We start from the raw sequence: 18296 nt of genomic DNA on the forward strand, positions 1-18296 counted from the left end.
CTGGCCAAGCCCCTTCACCCCTACTTTACTTCTGGTTTTTCCTTCCAGCCCAGCTCTTAAAGGAGCCTTACCCTTACTCATGTCTCTCTTAACAACTAGCAAAGGGCAATCTTGGTCAGCTGTTTGGATAGACCAAGAAAAAGAGACAATCAATTGTGTTACTCACACAACCAGAAGCAATGGATAGTGCATGTTTTCAGTGAAGACTGCCGGCTTCAAAATTTGCATTGGTAATTCTAGATAAAGACAATGAAGAGAAGGGGGGGGGGAGAAAGCATGTAAACATGGGAAGTTTGCCATTATACTGAATGGTCTCTTGCTCGCTCGCTCTTTTTGTAACACTATGGCGCTTCTCAGTGGGAATAAAATGATGTTTGATCAAATAGCCTGGCAAATAACACCCTAGCTGAATATATGCTTTCAGAAAGAAAACCTGCACTGTAATATTGAAGACGGCAAGAAATCTAAAGCGAAGACACTTTGAGACACATGGCCGTGTACCAAACATGCAATTAGTGGCCACTGATAAGTATTATTTCCCCTTTAGGCAGGTGGAAGAGCTGCAGCACCACAAACCAATATTTTGGAACCATCAGGGAGGGAAAAAGGGAAAGAGAAGAGCAATGTGAAATGAAAATACCCCATGGTGAGCAGTAAAAGGTTGTTCCCCCCCTCTTTCCTTTCCTTTCCTTTTTTTTTTTGCTTCAGGGGGTTTTAAGACAAAGGGGTTTTCCTGTGCATTTTAAACTCCAGGGGTTTGATTGCAACCTCGCTTGCTCCATAGAATAACATAGACCAGAAAAGACTTAATTGGATGAATTAAATTAAGAAGAGCATTTGTGGGAACTGCTAGTTGAAGGAATGTGCCTTAGAACAAAATTTAACTGTTCTTCGTGGGTTTTTTTCTTGAGTGCGTATTGGCGCATTCACAAATATGTGTCTGCAGGAGATGCTTCCTGCCTTCATTGGTTTTTAAAGCCTTAACCACGATGTCGATTACCAGGCAATTACATTTGGTCCTAGCAGCGTTTCCAGAGCAGTTAGTAGCTAGATTAGCCAATAGGTTTAAGTAGTTTACTTTGCAAGCTTCTCACGATGCTTTTGCCTCGTTAATTATTCCATCCAACTTGCTCATGCATAGCTGATTTCTATCAGCCCCGGGACAGCCAACAGTGTGGCAGCCCCTTGAACAAGGGGTGGGCAGGAATATGTTAAGCATTAAGGCCTTGGAAAGAGGCAGGGACGCAGGGAGGCAGCCATGCAGCCATCGTCTGTTTATATTTATGGCCCCATCAACTGGTGCAGACCAGTTCTACGGCCACATTAGCGGTGTCGGCTCCAGGCTTTTGAGGGTTCTTGGGCAAGATGCCCTCAGTGCCCCCCCCCGTGAGTCTACCTTCTCACCACCGTTGTCTCCAGCTGCTATTGCTTCTCCTCCTCTTTCTCATTGTTGGTACAACTTGCTTGCTTGACAGGCAGAGAGCCAGTGATAAAGCAATGGCATCCATTGCTGCTCATTGTCACTACCACCGTTGCCTGAGCCAGAGCGAAAGGCAGGTGAACAAGCAGGTTGCAATGATGAAGAAGAGAAGTCAGTCCAGGGGGCCCTCATCAGTGAGCTCCTGCTGGGGTGTGGGCCCTTGGCAGGTGCCCAACCATACCTACCCTTGACACTGACCCTGCAAACTAGACAGCAGTTATATATGTGGTTGCATTTAATGCGTCTATTTTTTCTTTCTTTCAAATAACAGCCATGGAGTGGGCAATTACGATCATGACGTTGGCATACAAGGAGGTTTTTAAAAAAGACTTTCCTCTCTGCTGTGGTTCTGACAAAAATCCTTCCCTGCAACCCCCAGGAGCTGTGAATCACCTCAGGAGGAAAGCTTCCATCCTGGGCCAAATAGCAGCTTTGGGGGAGCATGTGTTTGTTTTCAGGACCACGATGGGGGAGGTTTAACCCAGCTCCTTCCCTGCACATCGTGATCTCAGTCCCAATCAGTTCCCCTGTGGCTGTTATTTAAAAGGGAAAGAAACCCAGACACATTAAATTCAATCACAAATTTAAGATATTGTCTAGTTTGGACCTAATTTGCTGTTGAAGTCATTGGAAGGTAAATTTATTGATACTGTACACAGACTGTTATTCACAGAAAAACTGAATGTGAGGAGGAAATAAATTCTGTAAGCTGGACCAACCTGTCCTAATTTTTTTAGTACGTGTCCTACATTTTGCACAACTAGAAATTATGTGCAAATGAAACATGAGCATTAGTTGCAGCACTCCAGAGATGATGGCACATTTTCCAGTGTTGCCTTTCATTTTTGAACGTAGAAGTAGGGATGTCAGAGAATTTTGCCACAAATCTTGGGGAGGCCGAATGCCAGCGCATTCGGCCCCCTGAAATTGGTGGCGAAACGGTCTGCCCCCCCGCCCCCCCCGGGATGGGACTTACCTTGGGCAAATCCTCCTGGTGGCGGCGGCTGCGGCGGCGGTTCGGTGGCGGCTGTGGCGGCCGGTCTTCCGACCAGCTGCCGCCGCTGCCATTTCCAGTAAAAAAACAACAACAAAAAAAGTGATAGGCTACGTAAAGATTTATGTAGCCTATCACAGCTAGATTTTTAAAAAATACCATGATAGGCTACGTAAATGTTTACGTAGCCTATCACGGCTGAGTAAAAAAAACACCAAAAAACCGCGCATACACAAATGGCGGTGCCCATGGGCGCCATCATTTGCGTTCCTTATTTTGGCACGTCTAGTCTACGTAAACATTTACGTAGACTACGGCGAAAATAAGGGGAACGCAAATAGCGTAGCGTCTACGCTATTTGCGTTCCCCTTATTTTCGCTGTAGTCAACATAAATGTTTATGTAGACTAGACATGCCAAAATAAGGAACGCAAATGGCGGCGCCCATGGGTGCCGCCATTTGCGTATGCGCGTTGTTGTTTTTTTTTTTAACTTAGCCGTGATAGGCTACGTAAACATTTACATAGCCTAACATGGCTGACTGCAGGGACGCATATGGCAGCGGCTATGGCTGCCGCCATGTGCGGCCTGGCTGGCCAGGATTCGGGGGTGGAGGGACGGAGCGCCTCCCCCCCCGGCCAGAATTTCGGGGTGGAGGGATGGAGCGACTCCCCCTCTGGCCAGAATTTCAGGGGGGGAGAGACGGAGTGCCTCCCCCCCACCGCGAATCAAATTTCATTAAAGGTAAGTGACTTTCGTACATCCCTACGTAGAAGTTGCATTGTTTCTATAAGATATGCCATCAAAGATATTTGTTCACTGGAAAGATTCTTACATAGAAGCTGTGTGGTCCAGTGGATAGAGAGATGGATTTGGGTCAGTGAGTATATTAATGTTCATATTTCCCAAATCTGAGAGACAGCATGAATATCAAGAAGGAGGAAGTGAACAATTTCTTCCGCCCAGTCCTGATGAGATGACAAGGTTGTGTTACAAGAGCAACAACAAAAGACAGGTAACCAGTGTTATCTGCCCATCTTATATTGTTGCGTAATGCCACTTTCTGCCTAAAATTTAACACCTAAAATAATGCAAATACAAATAACTTACTGTAATCATGCAGTTTGATTTCCACGTATTCCTGCTTGGGCATTTGGCTTTCTGCTACTGCCTTCTGCACTTTTTCATTTACCTCTAGATCAAAGAGTTCTAAAAGAATAGGGAGGAAAAAAATCCAACCTGTCATACAAGGAATGAATTAATTATGCATGGATGAACAGCAACTAATTTTTGTATTATGAAAACTCAGGAGGGGGGAATCAATAAGCACAACATTTGCCCAACGGACAAATAAATGGTGGAATATTATGGTAAAAATAAAGCTAACAGAGTAGGCGTATATGATCAAAGAACTTCCTTAAAGGAACAATTTTGTTTTAGTGCAATGCAATCATTCTTGGGCCTGAATCCAACTGTTGTGATTTTATTGTATATTGTTTTTTAAATTGTTGTGAGTCAATTTGTTACTAACTTTTTAAGGGCACAATCCTAACTAGATAGGTGGCCGCCTCTGAACTCGGAGGCAACCGCCTATCTAAAGCAAGGCAGGAGAGGCATGGGGGAAGGATTGTTCCCTCCACGCCTCTCCTGCCTTGCTTTTTTTCGCTAGACAGCCATTTTTGGCTGTCTAGCGGTGGGGGGGGGGGGCAACTGGGAGAGGAAGCTGCCATATGACACATAGGATGTGTCGTATGCGCAGCTCCGCTCTCCCCACCCTGGAACGCCCCCAGCCCTGCCCCTTTTGAGTTGCTCCATGCTCCTCTGGAACCGACCTCTGAGCGCGGGGCATTTCCTATGGCTCTCTAGACAGCGTCTAGTGGCCATAAGATTGCTCCCAAATGCCCTTTGTCTTAAAAGAAAAATTATAATTTTTTAATGCAATGCAGTCTATCCACCAGTAGAATGGAAACCATTGGAAGAATGGATTCCTCCTCCCCACTCCAGTCCTCCACACACCCCTCACTCTGCTCCAAAAACCCAAAACGTTTGAGCAGAATGGGTGTTATGAGGGGGGAGTAGGGAGAGCAGAGCAAGAGGATGTACCATTGCATGAGCAGAACTCCACATGCATGATATTGGATAGAGCCCATCCAGTAAGATTCAGACTTGGTACTACTTAAATCAACTGAAATCAACGGGACTTAAGCTAGTCATGACTAACTTAAATCCCATTGATGTCAATATTTCTGCTCTAAGTTTGACCAGGTCGGGATACAAACGTATAAGATTTTAAAACTCTAGAACCATACAGATCAATCTTTGAAAGTTGTTCATAGGGAAAAAACACCCCAACATCCTTTCTTTTTAGTCATACTATCTGTAATCAGGGTATTTGTTTCCTAGCTTGATCATCCTAATTAAGGGTTGTGCTCTGAGTTACAGAGTTCAATAGATTTGCTACAGATTTGCTTCTGGTGCAAAGAACAATTCTGGCCTTCTCATTTCTCCACTTGTCACTTGGTTTAAATCTCTGTTCAAATCAACAGGAAGTAACAGTGTACAATAGCAATTCCACAAGACAAGTGATGCTGAAGGGTAATATTAAGTATGCCTGGAATGCAAATATGTACAGGTTTTTTTCTGCACCATTTTGGCACTGCCTGTCAAAGTTGGCTCCTCTTTTTGACGATCTTCCATCATCTCGCAAAACTCTTCATTTGCTATTGACGTTGCCCCTTCTTCACCCTCACTTGTGCGCACTGAGGTCATCACACAACCTTGTTCACTTGCATTTCATGGCAATACCATCCTGATCACCGCACAATCTCTGGGAATGACCAATCAGGGCATGAGGGCGAAACAGTTGTCAGTGCAGCCTGGGTGGTGGTGGTGGGAATGGTGCTTTTTGAAAAACAGGAACCAGGAGGTACAATAGCGCTAAACAGGATTTAAAAAAAGGCAACCATTCACATAGTTTAAGAGTTCCAGGAAGAAACTTCAACCCCACTTGAAATGCCAGCTTCCAGCTGAAAATAAGAGTTATACTAGGCATCACTCTAGTTTAATTTTGATAGGTAGGGTACCAAAATGAGACATTTTTGAGGGTTTCATTGGGTAGGTCTCAGGGTATGAAACACCTTTGAGTCTATTGATTGGGATTGGGGATCCTTATGGTCCAAAAAATGTGTGTGTTTGGGAAGAAGAATCAGTGTTCCGCATCAGAGTCCAGGGATGTATGAGAAATTAATTTCGTTTTTCACCAGAATTTACCCAATTCACACCTCCCAGAATTGAACATGGGCTCAAACGCAATCCAAGTTTGCAATGTAATTCATGCCACACCAAAAATGAGTCTGAAAAAGTGTCCATTTGAAAAATATTCATGAAAAAAATGTGTACATTTCAAAAATGTGCACAAACTTGCTTTAATTGATGGGAGAAAAATGCATACATTTCAACAGCGTGCAAGATTGATGCGTACATTTAGGGAAATGTGCATGAAAATACACACAGATTTTTGTACAAAAAGGTAAAAAAAACAAAGTTCGCAATCTGATGTGGAGGATTACACCTCTTTATGGTTGGCAATGCTTTACAATTGTGAGTATGTGGCGAAATACCAATATTGCAACAAAGAGATGGCTCTACATATTTGATGGGCAAGTCAGTGAGTTAACAGGTTCAGAGTGTGTGTTTTTCCCCTATTAATGTATACATATTCTCCCCCCTTCAACTATAATCAATCTTGGACCATCCTAAAATGAGGGGAAACATTGCTTCCTCCCCCTCCCTACCGATGTGTACTTTTTCTACCCAGAATCATATTCTGGGCCCACATGCTTGTCTCCAATGAATTAAAAAGAAGAAGCTGCATCGCAAAACCAGACTGATTCCAATAATGAAGGGAATTTTCCCCCCAAAGATATTTCAGCAGGTGGTTTAATGGTTCAATGAGTATTCAGACTTGTTCCTGAAAACCCTCCTCTCATCTTTATTGAAATCATAACCCCTGCGAAAGCTCCAAAGCATCAGACTATTAAGTTTGGTTAAATGTTAGGATCCTCATTTAATTACGGCGTGCACAATTAGCTTTATCAGCAGAAAGAGGCTGGCCACGCAGGGACTCCAGAAAAGCCATTCTATTTGCTCATATAATTGCATCCAGAGAAAGGCGGGAGCTGAGTGGAAGAAACAAGAGGAGACTGACACATCTCCCAGAGAATTCTCAATTTATTTCCCTGCCTTAGGACCACTGGGAATTCTTGTCTGTGCAGTACAAATAGCCAGTTCTTAATTAAATGTAAGCACACCGTAATATTGGGGGAGATTTACAGTTATCTGATTACTGCAGAATACTCCCTTAATGTAGCCTCCTCATATTATGAAATAAATAGAACTTTGCGAACAACAGGACATCACAATGGCTTCCTTTATCCAACGCAGCAAGAGAGAGCACTGCATAATGAGCGAGACACCAGCCGCAAGATAATCAAATGCAAAATGAGGCAGTTTGGCAAAGCTTTGTGCTTGTCTATATCCATTTATATCATTCATAGTTAGACAGATGATAGATATAGAATTCTGAGATAGTGTCATAGGCACTCTCACAAAATGGCCACTGGGGGCTTGCTCCTTCATAAATGAGTGCCATAGTGGGCACGGCCAGTCACAAAACACTCATTTCACAGAAGGCAAACTGATGAGACTAAAAGAAAAGTAACTTGCCCAAGAATGTAAGCGAAAGGCAAAGGTTGAGTCTGAGCTCCAAAATGCAAAGCCACTCGTTTGAACCTAAATAATGATGACAACGATCCTTTGCAGCCTGCTAGGTGTTATTTTTAATTTTTAAAAGTTCTTGAGAAATAAAATAAAAATTAGGAAGGGCAGAGAAGTCAGGTGGGGCCCAAAAAGGTATCCGTGGGCACACTGGAGATGAACACACACACACACACACACACACACACAACCACACTAGCACAGAGCTTTTCTTCAGCCTTGGCCTCCCCTACACCACCTCCAGCTTCTCTGGCCATACTAGTGCTCTGGAGCATTTATTGCATTTGCTTTGAAGTACTTCTGAGTGGAACTTTTGCAAGGTTTGATTTTCAAGTTGGTAATCGGGTTATGTGAAAAAAAAACCTAACCTTCCACCTTTTCGCACATTTTTGGCAGTTGTTTCTAGACATTGTTCAGCCTTTCTGTTCTTAATGTTATTTAATGTATGACTTAGTTTACTCATAAAGTTATCATTGTATTTTAAAACTTTTTAAAGTAAACTCAGTACATTTTTAATTACTGTCTGAATAGATCCGAACTACATTAAATGACTGCTACAGCACCAGAAACATAAAACCCAAGCTGTCAAGAATGCACAATGGTGGCTGTACTCACATGCTGGGAAACTGAGCATAAATGTCTATCAGTAAAATGTACTTGAGATCAATAATTTTAATAAGGAATGAAAGAACTAACTATGCTGGGAATCTTAAAGAGAGGATTAAAATAAATATTGTTCCCTGTGATTTCATTATTTCCAGACATTTTACATCTCTAGTCATTCTACAGAAGTGTTCTTATTATATAGTTTTTAGAAATCTTTTTTTTGGGGTGGGGGAGTAAATGCTGGGTAACAGTATATAAATACTTCGTCTTAAAGCTGTTCAATTTTTCTAATTTTTGGAAAAAATAAAAACAGTTCTGGAAAAAACCAGAAAACAACGGTTCTTTTTTTGGATTTTCTTGTTTTTTTCCGAGTCTTCACATAGCTAGGGCACAATTCCATTGCTCCAGAGTCCAGATCCACTCAGCTTGGCATGTGTGGCAATAGACCAACTGACTCTTAGGCTATTACCATGTTTTAGGTCAGTTTGTACACAGTATTTACCAGCTTCTACAATATGAGTATTTGCACTTAACAAGTGGCAAATATTGTGCCTGTGGAGAAATTTCAGCTATAGTGTCCAAACTCTGCCTCTCTGCCACCTTCTCCAGCCATTAGTTCCTTTGCAGCAGAATATATAGCCCTGTTTCCCCTAATATAAGCTCTTCTTTTCTTTCGTTTTGCAATTTAAACTTGTATATCTATCTATCTATCTATCTATCTATCTACCTACGTATGCATCAACTTATCCAAGAGAAGGCATTAGACCTCTGCTGTTAATCTTGCCCTTCTTTCTAAAATTTCCCTGCTCCACAAACACTGAGATCTGAAATGGCTACTTACTTTGTGTATCTGCTGTTTTGTGAACAGTTACCATTGGAACTCTTGGACCTTGAAAATAGGGAGAAAGAAATACATTACATAAAAAAACCACAATGCACCTAAAATTATATTTCGGAGCGGATTTTGCATCCCTTGGAGTTGGCCAAAGATTACATTTCATGAAAGGCTGATCTAAGCAGCAACTCACCCAAGGATAATTAGCAGCCACTGAATAAAAAGATGTGTAAGACAGACAGACTTTCCCAATGGAGCACTGAATCAGAGCATCGTCTTTAATTTGTCAATATTTTAATTAGCACAACACAATTAAAATCATTTGCTTTTTTAGATGATTCGTATACCATACAATTTATACTGCACAAGGGATTTCCATCTTTATATATATCCAGTTAATGGATGGTGTAATAGGGCAACAAAGATTCAAAAATTGCTAGCTGGTTTAAAAGTAATTCTTCCCTAACTACTCCTAACTTAGGGAGTTAGGAGTTCACCCACCAGAAAAAAACAACTCTGTTATGGTCAATTTACTAAAACACATCTTGCTTCAGAAACCAGTGCAGGACAGGCTAAGGTAGGTAAGTTCATACAATGTGTTTCAGATGGAGAAAAAAAAAGGAAGGTTTGTATATGTTCACGGAGTGATCATTGCTATCAAAGTATGGGAGTGTGCCGGCTTCTGTCATTTGATTTGACTGGTTGGCCTGCTGTAGAAGCAGTGGAGGCTGGTGGCTCCAATGTCAGTGGGGCGGTAAATCCTCTCCGGGTTTCAGTCAGAACCAGTCAGAACTCCAAAGGAGCTATCCAAGTTGCTGAACCACATCCCCCAAATGGGTTCAGCACCTTGGATAACTCCTTTAGAGTTCTGACTGAAACCTGGAGCAGATTTACTGTCTCACTGATATCGGAGCCACCAGCCTCCACTATTTAGAAGAAACCTCACTATGTTTTGTTTAGATATGTAAAGTTTTCTTTCCCAGATCACGCTCAGGGGAAACCAATTCTGTGTATTTACAGCAGATGCCAGCTGTGCATAGCACTGATAGGCTAGAAATCAGTAATGTCACTATTATTATTGTTGTTGTTGTTGTTATTATTAAAATGTATGCATTACTTCCCACTGCAAAAGCAGTTTTGAAGTGACACACACATAGACACAGAAACCGAAAATTAATATAACAGAACATCCCCCAAATCAATATCAATATAATCAGCCCAATAATTCAAATACAAAGAAACATACAAAACATAATTTAAAAACAGTACAACATGAAAAGTGTTCATCCACAAATACACAAAATCTACCCCAGCTCACAGCCTAGAATGAACCTCACAAAAGCAGCCCACAACAACTGGGCCATAACTAATGTCTAAATGCCTGGGAAAATAAGCATATCTTTGCCTGGGGCTTAAAAGATCATAGTGACAGCACCAAATGATCCTCTTTGAGGAGAGATTTCCATAAACACGGGGCTATTACAGAAAAGGCCCTTTCTCAACCTGACCCCCCCGAGCTTCTTTTGGAGGGGGCACCCAGGGAAGGGCCTCTGATGCTGACCTCAGGGGCCTGGCGGGTTCATACGGGGAGAGGCAGTCCTTGAGGTATTGGGGTCCCAAGACATGTAGGGCTTTATAGGTTAAAAACAGCACTTTGAATTTGCCCTGGAAACAAACTGGCCACCAGTGCAGGTGAACCAGAACTAGACTTATATGTTCACATTCCCTAGTCCCAGCCAACAACCTCACTGCCAAATTCTGCACTAACTGTAGTTTCTGAATCGTCTTCAAAGGCAGCCCAATGTACAACATATTGCAGTAATCTAACCTAGAGGTCACTAGAGTAACTTCCGACGCCAGGCTATCTCTATCCAGCTAAGCCGCCTTGAGTTCCATTTTTGGTAGAAAAGCAGGGTATACATCAAATAAGTAAATAAAAAGTTCATAGCTGGGCTACCAGCCAAAGCTGGTGAAAGCCTCCCATCCCTGAATCAAGTTTTTCAGCATTTTAAGAAATCAGTTTTTCAAAAGCAACAGCACTCATGTACACTTAATTCAGTCAGTGGACATGTGCTTTTAAATAAACACAGCAACAGAAAGCCACTTGAAATAAAGATGAGGCAAGACAGATTAATGAATCTGCATTTGATTTGCTGGCCAGTATGTCTGTCAAATGCACTACAATGGACTTGAGCTGCGGGGGGGGGGGACGGACACAGCAAGTCCTAATTTGCATGTACATCTGTACCCATTCAGAATGATACTAATACAGAAGTGTCCTTGCTTTCACCAGGTGAAATGTTGGTGCTGATGCTTTACATGTTCCTACTTAAGAATTCAAAATGCATGCAGAAATGTGGTTAGAAGAGCATTTTGATGGCTATGCATATGACATGGAGCATGGACTGTTCTGTCACAAATATGCTTCCACACAGTGGTGTAGTGGTAACATTTGAGGTGAGGCACTTGTCATGACACTCCCCGTAGCCACGCTCCCAAAGGGAGTCCAAAAATTCAGGCAGCTGTGGTGATCCATATCAACAAACCTCTTCTAGCCGTTTTCATCTCCACCAGGAGCAGGTCTTTGGTAAGGCTCATGGGTCTTAACTGCCCATTCAAGACCAAGCCACTGCAAAAGACTTTGCATTAAAACAGGGAGCAATATACTGTTGCTGAGAAAATTCATTTCCCACAATGTAACAATGTAAGAAGAGCCCTGCTGGATCAGACCAAGGGTCCATCTAGTCCAGCATTCTGTTCACACAGTGGCCGACCAGCTGTCGGCCAGGAACCCACAAGCAGGACATGAGCGGCACCCTCCCATCCATGTTCCCCAGCAACTGGTGTCCTTAGGCTCACTGCCTCTGGTTCTGGAGGTAGGACATAGCAATCAAGACTAGTAGCCATTGATGGCCTTTTCCTCCAGGAATTTGTCCAACCCCCTTTTAAAGCCATCCAAAGTGGTGGCCATCACTACGTCTTGTGGTAGTGAATTCCATAGTGTAACTAGGCACTGCGTGAAGGAGAACTTCCTTTGATCTGTCCTGAATCTCCCACCAATCAGCATCATAGGATAACCCTGGGTTCTAGTATTTTGAGAGAGGGAGAAAAATGTCTCCCTATCCACATTCTCCTGCTCCCTCAACTACCATGAGGATTGCAGCTAAGCCCAGAGAGAACAGGGAATTCTGCGAGAGGGATGGTGGCGGGGGAGGTCAGTGTCCCTGCTAATCAAAACATGTCAGTACTGTGTCCCCGTGAGCCCTGGCTCTGCGGCATCACTGCTTCCACAGCTCTCTCTTTTTCATGTTGTTAGTAGGGGACAGGAAGTGCAGATGTGACCATTCTGGAAGTCTGCACCAGCAGAACGGAAGCGCTCCCCTTCCCAGTCTGTTGTGCTTGCCACAATGTCAAGGGTGGGTGTTTGGCCAACTCAGTTCCTGTTTCTACAGTCCGGGCAATAGGATGATCTGATACAAGAGAGGGCCGGGGGTGATAGTGGTGCAGCACCTTTCATAGTTTGTGCAGAAGAGGGAATTTCAGCAGGAGAGCAAGGTTTCTTACTCCTACCTGACAAAAACACCTCTTTACATAGCAATTAAAAGTAAAGAAGTGCATCCCTCTCTGCATTTGGCCACAGTGCTGGACAACTTCACACCTACAATGGCAGAGGCAAACCTTTGTTTGTTTATAATATATCTATATCTATCCTGCTTTTCTTCCCCAAAAAGGGGTTGCTCAAAGGGACTTATAAAAAGAGACATAAAAATTGCAGTATCTTAGGTGTACACTGTGTGTACCCTTTAGTGTTCTATTAAAAATGGTGTAGAAATGTAAATTTTGGCAGGTGCAGCGTTTCAAATACTTACAGCACTATGGTCTGATAAGTTGCAAAATTCTTTCTTCCTCATGGTTGTTAGAAACAGGAGCAATAGTGTTGAAAGATGGGCTACCCCTGATCCTAAAGACATGCCTATTTCCAAATCAATATGCATGAGAGCTCTGCGGCAGGCTGTGCAGCCTACAAAGATGGAGATGTTTGAAACTGGGCTGTGCAAGAAGACCCCAGAGGGAAGCTGATCAGAACCCATATCCTCATCACTGCCTTTAACAGGGGGTTCTGAAAATGTGTCACCTTCCCACCAAGTTACCCATTTCAAATGTCACGTAAGGATTGAGATTTTCCTCTCCCTTAGCTGTTGTGATGGAAAGGTACGGAAAAATTAAATTACAAGTGCAGCCTAAAAATACTATGGCTAAGCAGTGGTGGTCCATGCAAATTTCTGAACATGCTGCCTGAGTAAGTAAATGTGTGCTTTGTAATGTGGACGTTCATAAAGAGTAGTGGCCTTATGGGATAGCTGCTAGGATGGTGCTGTTGGCACAATGTGTGAGAAATACCTTGCCTTCTGATGGATTGTGGCCACCAGGTGTGTATTATATCAGTGGTCCTGGTGGATTAACTTCCCAGGCAGAATTCTAAGTGCTGGCGTTGCCTCATAAAGCCCTGAACAGCATGGAAGAGACTACCTTGTCCACCATTGTCCACTGTGATGTTTGAGATTAACAGATAACACTTTTTGGAATAACAGCTTGTGTGTCAAATTCATGATCTATATGATGAGAACATATAGATAGATATTGTTATGTGTTTGGGGTCAGTCTATATTACCTCTAGACGTACCTTACCATTCAGTGCTGCTGAGTAAAAAGAGACTGAGGATTTCCCCCAATGCAGTTTTTTGGGCAAGTTACCCAAAGGTTATGCTGAGTTGGTAACCTTTGTTCTACAAGGCCTGAGGGGTAGGAGGAAATAGATCTGGGGGAAGCCTGAGTCTAAGACAAAAAAAGAGCAGCTTTTGTGTTGCAGGAGAAGATTACTGGGCAGCAGGAGAGGAAGCAGGGGATTGCTTGGAGTTGTGATGTTGCAGGCCTTCATCCTGAGTACAATGCAAATAAACCTTTATAAAAGAAAAACCACAAGTCTCCAGTGCCCTCCTTCCAGGAAACTGAAGTCTGTACAAGCACTGAAGCTCCTGCAAGTTCTCCCCCCTCAGGACTGGGGTGCAGGAGCGTAACACTAACAATATATTCAATAGTTGTCCTAGAGTTATGGGACATCTTCTCATTAGATGCTTATTTTCTATGAGTATTTTAAAAAGATACTAGACCTCAGGATAACAGAAGTCAATCTTGAAAAAAAAATTGGCGAAAATGTTTTATGTTCCTTCCCGACCATCTGCTCCCATCGGTAGTACATGCCCTGGTCTCCTCTCGTTTAGACTACTGTAATGCGCTCTACGTGGGGTTACCCCTGAAGACAGTTCGGAAGCTGCAGCTGGTACAGAACACGGCGGCTCGCCTGATTAAAGGCAGCCGCCGGCGAGATCACATCACTCCAGTGCTGAAGGAGTTACACTGGTTACCAGTTGTTTTCCGGGCTAAATTCAAGGTGTTGGTTTTGACCTTTAGAACCCTATATGGTTCCGGCCCAGCCTATCTTAAGGAGCGCCTCCAGCAGCACCAGACAGGCTGCTTAACAAGATCAACCTCGGATGGCCTTCTCTCTGTCCCATCAGCCAGGACAGCTAGACTGGTGGGGATGAGGGAGAGGGCCTTTTCTGTGGTGGCCCCCACTCTGTGGAACTCCCTCCCTAGGGAACTCCGTCATGCCCCCTCTTTAATGAGCTTCTGTCGTGCATTAAAAACATGGTTGTTCAGGCAGGCATTTGGGGTGGGTTAGGGTATTTTAGAAAATGTTTTTATTGTAGAATTTTATTGTTTTAAACTGTTTTATTGTATGTTGTACATCGCCCAGAGAGGCTGGGTGACCAGCCAGATGGGTGATTAATAAATTTAATAATAAATAATAATAAATAAATTATGTGACCATCAATGGCATAAAAGGCTGTCAACTGGTGAAGTACAATAGGCAAGGTTTTGAGTCACATAGTACTCTTCATCAGACAGATTGAGAAGACAGAGTAAGTCCCATAACCAGTCATTTTAGACAATCTATGGCAAGGGCAGGAACCTTCAGTCCTCCAGATGTTGTTGGATTACAAATCCCATCATCCATGACCATTGGCCATGCTAGCTGGTGCTGATGGGAGCTGGGAGTCCAATAATATCTGGAGGGCCATAGGCTCTATAGCATAGTCATAAAACATTAACCCTCCCCAACACATAAAAATACACTAACAAGCATGACATTACATTTCCTTGTGACTTTGTTTTTTATTTTTTTTAAAAAAACAACAACAATACTATCAACACATAGGAAAATATTAGGATGATGTATCATATTTTCTCCTGCACAGAGCATGCAAGTAATGAGTTGGAACAAGACCTACAGTTCTGTGTATTAGGTGGAATTCTACTGTCATTTATACTGGTATACATCTTCAATATTCTCACTGAGGTCACTCTACCTGAGTCTCTCTCCTTCCCTCCCTCCCTCCCTCCCTCCCTCCCTCCCTCCCTCCCTCCCTCCATCTCTCTCAACCCCCCTTTGTCTCGCTCCCCCTCCATCCCTCTCCCCCTTTCCCCCTCTGTCCCTCTCCAACACACATACAGAATATACTGTTAACAGGTTTGTTCCATTTTTCATTTCAGACAAGTCCCTCATTTATGTGGTACTGATACTGCAAGAAATTTACTAGATTATTTCCATCTGATTGATGAGGTAATTCTTATTTCTTTTCCCCATTAATGGGAAACTCGCTTCATTAACAAGGTGATTCTTGCATTCTGCACTAACTAAATGGGTCAGGAATGAAACATAAGCTGCAGACTATGGAGAAGCAGAAGAGATTTTGTTACTCTTTCTCATCGATATTTGCTTCAGTCTTGAGAGATGATCTCTGCATTTGAAATGGCAATGCGGTTTTCAGTTCTCCTTCTAATCTCAGATGAGCAAGGGCTTTGAAATGGATAACAACACTGGAAAAGGGATGTTTGTCTAGATTTGAAATGCCGCTTTCTCTTCACACTTGCACCCCAAACAGATTCAACCACCACCCATTCACCTTCACCTTTTATGAAGCTCCCCATACAAAATATTAACATGCCTTAAGCATAGAAAAGGCCCCCTTTCTCTCATGTCTCCCATGGGGATGTGACATGGTCTCTAATGGTGACTGTTGGCCATGCTGGCTGAGGCTTATGGCGGTCCAACAAATCTGAGGGGCACTAGTTGGGCTATCCCTGTCCAAGGCTATTAAGGGCTCTAAAACACAGTAGAGGCTGGTGGCCCCAATGGCAATGGAGTGGTGAATCCACTCTGGGTTTCAGTCAGAACCACTCCGGGTTTCAGTCAGAACCGCTCCGGGTTTCAGTCAGAACTCCAAAGGAGCTATCCAAGGTGCACCTTGGATAGCTCCTTTGGAGTTCTGACTGGTTCTGACTGAAACCTGGAGCGGATTCAGTGCCCCACTGACATCAGAGCCACCAGCCTCCACTGACAAAACAGGCTTCCCCAACCTGGTGCCCTCCAGATGTGTAGGACTACAATTCCCAGTAGCTGTCATTGGGAGTTGTGGTTGATCTGGAGGGCATCAGCTTGGGCGAAGGCTGCTCTAAAAGTACCAGCACTTTAAACTGAGCCTGGGAAAGAAATGAGTAACCACTGAGGTTGGCATAGGGTTGGAGTTCTATGATCCAAATCTCCAAGTCCAGTTAGGACCCTGGCAACTTAAGTTACTTTAGGGCACAATCCTATGCTTGTTTTTAGACAGAAAAAAAATCTTACAACTCCCAGCATTCCCCAGCCAGTATGGTTGACTGGGGAATGCTGGGAGTTGGAGGACTGTTTTTCTATCTAAACATGCATATTATTGAGCCCTTAAACTATGTAATTTTAATGTTTCACTGTTTTTAATGTTTTTGTGTTTATTATTTTAAGGTTTGATTGTTTTAAATTGTTGTACACTGCCTTGATGGCTTTTTAGCAGATCGGGCAGCATATCAATGGTAAAAATAAATAAATAACAAATAAAAAATGTCACAGGAAACGAAACAGTGGATTAGTGTCATCCAATCACATTTTGATGGTATTTTGCCACTGATATCAGTGAAGAAACACTATTTAAAAACAGCGATGCTCTCTAGATATTTAATTGCTAATTAATACATCTTAGTTGATCAGCACACTCAGGAACCTAAGCCAATTTTTTAAAAATGGGCCAAGTGTTTCTGGTTGTATTTCCAAAGCACGCTGCGTGCATTGCTTTCTCCTTTTAAAAAGCCTATGGAAATTATGAAAGTGACTAATCAGTATTCAGTGCCAGCTAGTAAAACAAAGAAAATATAACCTATCAATGGGAGAGGACAATCAAAGTGAGAGAGGAAGAGGAATGGTGCTTTTTAAACAAACAAACAAACAAACAAAGAAAAACCCACTGTTTTCTCCTCAACTCCCAATATGTAGCAGATAATTTCAAAGTAGGGGTGATGCTCTCACTATGCAAACAATGGCAATTGAAATCGTCTCCGATGGACTCCACCAGAGTATCCTTAAGCAACCATGAACGATGTAAAAGAGCAGCTGCACACAGGGCCAACTCAGAGGGCCTGGGTGCTGCAGGAGCATGATAATTGGCAACCCCCCCCTGCTCGCCCCACACCTCCCACCCACCCGCCCACCCTGGCACACAGCTTCCAGGATCTCTTTATTTGCTATGCCATGAATTATTTATAGCTTTAATGCATCCAAGTTCATATACGGAGGCCATATTATCATGCTAATAAACAAAGGCGCCTGGAGCATCTCTGAGCCACTGGTGTAATTAAAAGATCTGTCCTGCTGGTTTTTCAGAGTCGATACCAGAGACAGATGTTCGTGGCATTTGCTGTCTATATACGTATATATGTATGTGCGTGTGTGTGAGAGAGACTGCTTTCCTAAGCTCCTAAGGCATTGGTGTTTCATAGAATCATAGAATAGTAGGGTTGGAAGGGGCCTACAAGGTGCAGCCGCTGTAAAAAAGGCAAGCTCCATGTTAGGCATTATTAGAAAAGGGATTGAAAATAAAACTGCCAACATCATACTGCCCCTATACAAATCTATGGTGCGACCACACTTGGAATAGTGTGTACAGTTGTGGTCACCACACCTAAAAAAAGATATTGTAGAGCTGGAAAAGGTGCAGAAAAGGGCAACTAAAATGATCAAGGGGCTGGAACATCTCCCCATATGAGAGAAGGTTAAAACAGCTGGGATTGTTTAGCTTGGAAAAAAGGAGGGTAAGGGGAGACATGATAGAGGTGTACAAATTATGCATGGTGTGGAGAATATGGGTAGGGAGACATTTTTCTCCCTCTCTCAAAATACTAGAACCCAGGGTCATCCTGTGAAGATAATTGGTGGGAGATTCAGGACAGATAAAAGGAAGTTTTTCTTCACACAGCGTAGTTAAACAATGAAATTCGCTACCACAGGAGGTAGTGATGGCCACCAGTTTGGATGGCTTTAAAAGGGGGTTAGACAAATTCTTGGAGGAGAAGGCTATCAATGGCTACTAGCCCTGATGGCTGTGTGCTACCTCCAGTACCAGAGGCAGTGAGCCTATGTACACCAGTTGCTGGGGAACATGGGTTGCACTCATG

The 18296-nt window shown here is 43.0% G+C and overlaps 1 protein-coding gene across 2 annotated transcripts in view; it reads right to left on the reverse strand.

Moving 5' to 3' along the window:
• The window catches only part of DPP6 (dipeptidyl peptidase like 6), a 783164-nt gene that overhangs the window by 17669 nt on the left and 747199 nt on the right, over positions 1 to 18296 (reverse strand). For both annotated transcript variants that reach the window (XM_084855092.1, XM_084855093.1), the window contains exons 17-19: positions 8697 to 8744; positions 3584 to 3682; positions 167 to 236 (exon numbers count right to left, since the gene is read on the reverse strand). In XM_084855092.1, coding sequence (XP_084711218.1) covers positions 167 to 236; positions 3584 to 3682; positions 8697 to 8744 — 217 coding nt within the window. The remainder of the gene's footprint in view (positions 1 to 166; positions 237 to 3583; positions 3683 to 8696; positions 8745 to 18296) is intronic.

This window comes from Heloderma suspectum, chromosome 5, assembly GCF_057233095.1.
Source record: "Heloderma suspectum isolate Gila_16-S chromosome 5, 16-S_ref, whole genome shotgun sequence".
Classification (NCBI taxonomy): domain Eukaryota; kingdom Metazoa; phylum Chordata; class Lepidosauria; order Squamata; family Helodermatidae; genus Heloderma; species Heloderma suspectum.